Consider the following 8,484-nt stretch of genomic DNA (forward strand, 5'->3'; position numbering starts at 1 on the left):
ACGACTATACATGTTTCGACGTTACAACGTCATCCTCAGTCATCTGTCAGTGTTCATCATTTGGATTTTGGATTGGATAGCCTCTCTTATAGTCTTAGAAGGGAATGGAGAAAATGTAAGATAAAAAATTCAGAGAAACACATCATGTGAACACGGAGAAGTCAAAATTAAGAATTTATTGAAATATTTCCTTTTGAAATTTAGATATATTTCTTGTTTGTTAGCACAAAGCTACACAATGTGTTATATTTACTCTGCCCACAATAGGTATAGAAAGCCAATTTTTAGATTCATAAACCTGTAGACTTTGCCACTTAGCCATTGGGAAAGGAGGCTTAGATAATACAAAACTCTAAATTATAAACTACGTTTGTATGCCAGGTTTATTGATATGCATTGATAATAAAGTTGCTTAATTAAATTTTGAATGTAACTGCAAAAAAGGCCGTAACATGCACATTTTATCTCTCACTGTCTACATAGAGCTAATGTCACTATATATGGTTTAGCTGAAGTCTATCCCGAGAGAAAGAAAGCTGTGGGATTATGTACAGCTAAGTAGAAGTTACTTGTTTTTTTTGTTGTTGTTGTTATTGTTTTCTTTGCTGTGTTTCTTTTTGTTTGTCAAATAATAAAGACTGTTTTCATTTTTATCTAGTTTTTCGAGGCTCGTTATTTCACACACACCAGGAAGACTTAGTTATGTTATCTTACCAAAGTTGTTCATTTTATTCCCTGAATGAATTTGTTGTTATTGTGGATCTATCTATCTGATACCTGTCAGAAAGTCATATATTTTACCAGAAAATACCAAAAGTACATAGGAAGGCGAAACCTTGGTACCATATCATCAGGATTTATTGTGAAATTCCTGAAACAGTAATGTGCATATGAGCCCTTGCTTGATCTGTGAAATTCGATTAAAAAGATGAAAAAATACTATTATCTAATGAACAGCTTATTCTGGACAAAGAAATACTCAAGACTGAGAGAGGGATTTGTGAGCAGAGATAGAAACAGTTGTATGGAAAGATGTCAAGACTAAGAGAAGTTCTGATGATGTGAAAGTCCATAACTTTGGTCAGACTGCAACTGCTGACTTAGGGATACCTAATCATGTCTGGTGCACCTAGACAGTACTCCCAAGGATCAATGAAAGGGAAGCTCAGGTGACTGAAGCTGGTTCATTGTAAAGACTTCGCACCTTACGAGTTTGAGACCATGTGGGGAAGTTTCTATCAAACTCCCAGGTTGTTTACTGTCAGAACATATTAGTTCCAACTCTGATCAAGAGCTCAAGTGGACAAAAAAATGGAAGAAAACTTTTGCTATTCAGAGTTTTCTTCCCAGCATGTGAGTCAACTGGCACCCATGGACGAAGATTATGACCCATGAAGTGAGGTACCGCTCAGGATGGAAATTTTCCCATGAAATTGATAACAATTCACGACACCTGAGGTTATGCAGAATGGATAATGAATCACCTTGAGTAGATAGTTGACCTATAGCCTTGAACTAGGGACAAACTACTAACTGTGGTGTTGGAGTCCTTATGAGTACCTTCCATTTAGAACGAAAAACAGTGGCAGCATCTCCTCTTGGCATCCATTGGATTAAGAAAGAGAAAAGCTTTGGCCTGGCACACACACGTATCTGTGAGTGAGGCCAAGCAGATCATACCCCTAATGTTCAAAGAAATGGCAAAAGTGGAGCTGGATTAATTCTTGAAATATTTGACTGGAATGGATGGATTCAGGAATAGACTATACAATGCCTAGTTCTGAGCTTCATGTGCCAGACCTAGATGCTGTTGAACGCTCAGATGAGGAGCAGCAAGATAACTCAAAAACTGTCATCAATGACCTGCATTGTTGTTTCAACCCCTTGGAGAATTGGGTAATCTTTTGGACAGATATTAAGACTTATTAGAAGATCAGTAGCGAGGGACTGGTGATCTACACAGATAATCTGTGCCGATTGCACGGCAATGTACATCTGACCATGACTTCTGCAAATGGGAAGAACATCCTGATTAATAAGTTAATTTAGGGATTTCCACATGAGCTTATGTGACACCACCAGAATGTGAACTTTGTGATATTTCAAGCCCTGAAGTGACACCATCACTGAGAGAAGTGAATATTGACTTCATTCTAACAAATATCAACAAACTAGACTTTAGAAAGGAAGTAAATCTCAGTTTGGTAGGAATCGATGAACTGTGTAGTTTGTCAGTCAGTTATACTTGTGATATAGCTGAGCTGATGTTTTATAGAAAAGTTATCCAATTCTTCCCAGATCGAGTCCAGGAACAGTGGAAAGCCCGAGTGTATGTAGAGAAGGGAATGACGGCTCCTATGTATATTCAAGTAGTGTTCCATGGTTTAATATTGGCAAGTCGACCTGGATGAGTAAAGCAGGGCTAAGGCTCTTTTTACTGTTAGAGAAAAACTGCCAATCATGAGCTCAATGAACAGGTGTTTGAATGGTTTTGCAATGCTCGATCGAAAAACATTCCAATCACTGGCAAATTAATCCAAGAAAAGGCAGTCATGCTCTCTGTCGAGCTTGGCCTTGATGATTTCTCTGCCTCAAATGGCTGGCTAGATCGTTTCCAGAAACGGCGCAACATATCCTGTTCTGTCCTGTCTGGTGAGGGGGCGTCAGTCAACGAGGAGACGGTCAACGACTGGTGCAGCCATCTGGAGAGCATCTGCGAGGGGTACAGTCTCAAAGATATTTTCAATGCCGATGAGACTGGCCTCTTCTATCGTGCTCTCCCAACCCGCTCCCAAGTCATTCGCGGCGACAAGTGCCACGGGAGCAAGAATTCAAAGGAGAGGATAACCGTGCTACTTGGCTGCAGTGCGACGGGCGAGAAACTCACCCCCCTCGTCATCGGTCGTGCTGCCAATCCTCGATGTTTCCGTGGCTATTCGACGTCTTCGCTGCCTGTCACCTACCAAGCCAACAAACGTGCCTGGATGACATCCACAATTTTCAAAGACTGGCTCCAAAAACTGAACAACAAAATGACTCTTGAAAAACGTAAAATCATAATGTTTGTTGATAACTGTGCTGCTATGACTTTGTCGAATGTAAAACTTGTATTTTTGCCCCCAAACACAACAGCTCGTCTCCAGCCCTGTGTTGGTGGAATCAACAAAGCCGTCAAATCCACCTACAGGAAAAAAACTTCTTCGCCACATCCTCCTTAAGATGGATAAGGCTAGCACTGCTGCTGATCTGGCCGGCAAGGTCACAGTGCTGGATGCCATATCTTGGCTGAACTATGCCTGGGACTGTGTGCAGGCTGAAACCATTCAGAAGTGCTTTGCACACTGTGGATTCAGCTTTGCCACAGCTCCCACGGCCTCTGCTGATGCCACAGAGACGGCTCCAGCCGAACTGCTGCCACTGCTTCCGGGGTCGTCATGGGCAGATTTTGTTGAGTGCGACAACGAGGTCACGGCAACGACAGAGGTGTTTGGTGTCGTGGAAACTGCCTCTGAGGTCGAAGAAGAAACAAAAGCCCTAGCAGCTTCTCACATCTCGGCCCGACAAACTCTTTCCCACTTTGAAGAAATAAGAGACCAAGCACTAGCAACCAACAACAAAAACTTCTGGACATTGCCCTCGCGGGTTTGTTTGCTGTCGAACTTGATGTGTCATGTGTTAAGCAAACAAAACTGTCTGATTTCTTTATGTAAGATGAAGTTGTGTAAGTTGATATTGTGCAAGCTTTGAATATTGATTGAAAGAAAAATGATAAAAAAGTATTTTCTGACTATTCATAGTGTTTCCACAGTTCGCATTTTTCATTTAGCCTGACGATCGCTGCCTCTGACATTTACTTCTTAAAATGCAAAAATCTACGAAATGGCGAAAAAAACATAAGTTTTAGATGTTGAAATCAAACAATAAACACATTAGTTGTTTAATGTCACTTTATTCACATAAATAATCACTCTCTGCCTGTCCACGAATTTGGCACGAAAGGTGTGAAATCATCAATCAGTCGCGCTTGATTACCACTCACCTCTGGCCAAGGATGACTGGCCGACTGTAGGCAATGGCCCAGCCCCTTCCTAACGACATCCCCGCGGATACGACTTTGATAGACTGGCTGTAAGGTCGGTCGTTAGAGAGTATTCTGCTTTATTAAAACATAAAAAACATTTCTTAGAAGTGTAACAGTTTTTATTTTTATCTGCTGATTAACAAAATGATTTGTTATTTTGTATCACTGAGAATTTGCATTAACACTTAATCAACTACTATTTTGCAAAGTTTTTCATGGTTAACTTATTATTTACATCACCGTTACTTCTTCTCTTCGTGTTCCCCAGTGGCACAGCGGTATTTCTGCAGACTTACAACGCTAGAAACCGGGTTTTGATACCCATGGTTGGCAGAGCACAGATAGCCCATTGTGTAGCTTTGTGCTTAATTCCAAACAAACAAACAAACAAATCTTCTCTTTGATAATTGGTTTAACATTTTTCTAAATGAATATTTACCTTATCTCTCTTTTGTTTAGTAAGATAAACATTTCAAATCTGCCAAAGTGTCTCAATTTTTTTTTTGTACATACTCATTTCCAGCCTTATGTGAAGATTTAACAATATATCGTTGGTCACAAAATGTAGCTAATATTCTTTCTGTAGCTTCCTATTGTTCTATGTTACTCCCTTTGGGGTCACTTGCATTCTTTCGTGAGACATATTGTTGTATAGCGGAATACGTTATGTTTCATATAATGATGTATTCTTTTACTCTAAAGCAAGCTCAACAAGGTTTTTGAGCCCTCTCTTTACAGTGTTCTTTTCAGCAGTAGCCAGTGAAGTGCTGGTTATTGTCAAAATGTATTCTTCAACTTAGAGTTCTATTCACTTTGTTTTCATATTGTGTTTTGTATCTTTCTTCACTTCAGCCAAAGAATTCTGATTTAAATCTGTAATACATTTCTTTGCATTTCTCAAGTTATGTCCGCTTGTATATGAAGGCTTGTACTGCCCAAAAGCAAGTTTTGATAACCTTGTTTGGCACAGCAAATATAGCACATTGTGTAGCTTTTGTGCTTAAATATAATTAAATGAACAAATATTTAAATTATTTGCAGTTACTAATGGATCTGATCGGAAAGACAGTATATCTGGGAGTACCTCAATAAAAAAGTAATTTTTTTATACGTTTTAGGTCTGAATCTTCCTGTATAATGAAGACATTCTTTGACTGGTTTATTTATATTGTTACGTCTCTGTTCGTTAATTGATTTTCCGTAACTTCGTTCCGACGAAACTTTAGCGACACAAGTCCTTACTTAATAAAACTCGTTTATTCTTTCTGAATATAACTTTACGATACACTTGATTTCAACATTCGCGCTAAAACAAACGCTATAACGAGCTTCAACAATACTCTCTGACTGCAAATCAATTACTCACTACCTACACACTTTGTCCCGTCACGTTGTGAGCGTCTTATATATATACCAGACAAACATATATCTAGTAAATGCTAGGACATTCACGAAGGAACAAGATAGTTCTAGAATCGTGGCGTGACACTAGTCACGTGACCTCGCTGACGCAACAATATAGATAAACTAATTTTTACATTAGAAAGATATTTAATCATAAAATAAAATTGTTTAGGTGAGTGGTTTTCCATTAAGTACTCAGTGTATAGCTATTTATGAATTGCTCATAAACAATAATACATTTATTTGGCAGAAAATACTAAGATGAGGATCTAAGGTATATTCTACTGAAATGGAACTTACAAACTGACCATATTAAAAACGTGGAAAATTCTCTAATATTGGGCTTGTTAATTCTAAGCTATGCTTTTATGCTGTAATTTAGTTTTCTTGTTTTAAAATTTTGTACTTACTTATAGAACATTTTAAACATATAATTGTTCTTTTAGTCAACGAATGTTTATATTATATAAACTTTAAAATCTTTGACCTTGTAAATATCACAATCAAAATGTTTTGTAGTAAATAACGTACTACCATATATCACACTTAAGTTACGTATACGTAGTTTCACTTATAACCTATCGATGTACCGTATACCTTCAAGTTTACTAGTAAGTGTCATGACAGTATAATTTATTTCAGATTCAAGCGAAGTACGTATAATTAAATAGGTCCTTTTTCACTTTAGGGTTACATACCATATTTGTAACTGTGAAATTTTACAAAATAGAAGCTAATTTATAGTCTACAATTCATGTAAAACATGAAACACACCACATTTTGGAAGTTTACAGTTCAATGCATTAAGGAATATATGATCGTTTCGACTTTAATACAGGCATTATTTACCTTTTTCAAATAAGATATTGTAGGTTTTAGTTTGAAAATGTTTAGTTGGTTTTCTATCAACACCATACACTTTGTACAATTTGTTCACTTCAAAATACCTGAGACTTTGGTTGCGCTAATATTGCTGTGCTTTCAAAAGACTATTTCACAGGTATTATTTAATCCAATATACTATAACAGTTATGAAAAGTGATTTTTTTATCATTTAACAATGAGTATTAAAATGGCATTCAGGTCTGAACGTATTAACATTAATAATAAAGATATACAAAACGTATATATTTTTATAAACTTTTTGTTGACATAATTATATCAATACGTTTTTTTACAGGCTGTCTAACGACTCACGTAACCATGGTTATAGAAGCTACTGCTCCCACCAGCTTGATCTGGATAACCATTCTATCATTTCTGTACTGCCATCTATAATCAAATAGACTCTACTTTTGTTCAGCATTATATAATAAATATTGTAAGCAATATTTAGCTGAACTGAGACTTTTCAACTAAAATTCATATATCCTGGATAAATATACACGCTTTCCACTACAGTAAACAATAAGACAACATCAAACCAGTTCAGGTTAAATACAGGGTGTACGAAAAATCCGGAACCATAAACACTTCAAAGAATTTTACAGAATGTGTTCCACATGCCGTCCTTGTAATTTGAAACAAGTTTGCATACAGTATTTCCACTCTCTTGGATTAAGCATATTCGTGTCATTGTCAGTGGTCCACATTACCAGTCTCTTTAAATTTAGCTAGCAGTTTCCGAACAGCACTGTGAGTGATGTTTCTTTCTTTCTATGGATGGTGTGCAGTAAATTCAGGAGCAACCTTCCTCCCAGGACTACACAACAGGATTAACTCGACCTTCTCGTGCTTTGACAGCGCCATAATCAGTCACGTAGCTGAAATTAAAAAAAAAAGGCTCCTTAGTTTAGGACACCCTAAAAACGTTAAAATAAAATGAATTCACTGTTCTAGACAACTACAAACATCAGCAGGTGAACAGTCTTTGTATTACACCTTTATCACTACAGTGGGCACCACAGAAAAATACATACAGGCAAATTACAGTAAAATAAGGACTTTTCCTCAATAACTTATCACGGCCCAATTCATATTCTGGCCTAACTAAAAGCATAACCTTGGCAGCTTCTTGTGTAAACATCCTGTCAATTTTTATCATCAAAAATTACTTGAGTGTTCTGAAATAATGATAACAAAGTTTCTTAAGTCTAAAGGTGTCTTTAAACACCCAGCAGTTATTCATCTAGGCTGGTGGAGTGTCACGGATATTTCTTGTTTTTTTTTTCTCTTCTCATGCTGAAAATACTTAACCAAACTGCCTAACACTTAGTTCAAACTAATCTTACTTGATGTCTTGCCATAGAAGAAAATTTCCGTAACTTCCAAAAATATATAACTTTTATATAACGCGAAAACAATTTCAGGAATGAAAAGAACGTCAAAAGAAACTATAAACAAATCATAGATGTTTAGTTTCTTTCAAGTTTCCTAAAATACTCCTTATATTCTACTGTTTATCCTTATAGAAAACTCTGTCTAGCTCACCTTTTTCACTGTACACTGACGTAAGTAGTTTATAACCTGTCTAGCTACTTTCTGACGAAGGTGTGGGAATATTGTTATTTGTCTGACACATTCGTGATATTTGGTAGTACGAAGTGAAAAAAGTGGGGTACACTGACGTAAGTAGTTTATAACCTGTCTAGCTACTTTCTGACGAAGGTGTGTGTGAATATTGTAATGTGTCAGACAAATGTCGTACTACCAAATATCACGCCACTTTTTTCACTGTACACTGACGTAAGTAGTTTATAACCTGTCTTGCTACTTTCTGACGAAGGTGTGTGAATATTGTAATGTGTCAGACAAATATCGTACTACCAAATATCACGCCACTTTTTTCACTGTACACTGACGTAAGTAGTTTATAACCTGTCTAGCTACTTTCTGACGAAGGTGTGTGTGAATATTGTAATGTGTCAGACAAATATCGTACTACCAAATATCACGCCACTTTTTTCACTGTACACTGACGTAAGTAGTTTATAACCTGTCTGGCCCGGCATGGCCAGGTGGTTAAGGCACTCGACTCGCAATCTGAGGGTCGCGGGTTC

The 8,484-nt window shown here is 37.2% G+C and overlaps 2 protein-coding genes across 2 annotated transcripts in view; both read left to right on the forward strand.

The window, feature by feature from the left end:
• Positions 1 to 1,770: 1,770 nt before the first annotated feature.
• LOC106459185 (tigger transposable element-derived protein 6-like) lies at positions 1,771 to 3,218 on the forward strand. The gene is made up of 2 exons (XM_013918790.1): positions 1,771 to 1,896; positions 2,445 to 3,218. The coding sequence occupies exons 1-2, from the start codon at positions 1,771 to 1,773 to the stop codon at positions 3,216 to 3,218; spliced, it is 900 nt and encodes a 299-aa protein (XP_013774244.1).
• A 1-nt stretch (position 3,219) lies between these two features.
• The window catches only part of LOC106459196 (alpha-scruin-like), a 35,448-nt gene continuing 30,183 nt past the window's right edge, over positions 3,220 to 8,484 (forward strand). Inside the window, exon 1 of the mRNA XM_022385898.1 lies at positions 3,220 to 3,642. Coding sequence (XP_022241606.1) covers positions 3,220 to 3,642 — 423 coding nt within the window. The remainder of the gene's footprint in view (positions 3,643 to 8,484) is intronic.

This window comes from Limulus polyphemus, unplaced genomic scaffold, assembly GCF_000517525.1.
Source record: "Limulus polyphemus unplaced genomic scaffold, Limulus_polyphemus-2.1.2 Scaffold26, whole genome shotgun sequence".
Taxonomy (NCBI): domain Eukaryota; kingdom Metazoa; phylum Arthropoda; class Merostomata; order Xiphosura; family Limulidae; genus Limulus; species Limulus polyphemus.

Bases quoted from the DNA above. Each gene is read 5' to 3' on its own strand.
- LOC106459185 (XM_013918790.1), top strand. From the start codon at position 1,771: ATGCCTAGTTCTGAGCTTCATGTGCCAGACCTAGATGCTGTTGAACGC. The intron at 1,897-2,444 runs GTAATCTTTTGG...TTTTACTGTTAG, and splicing joins TCAACCCCTTGGAGAATTGG to AGAAAAACTGCCAATCATGA.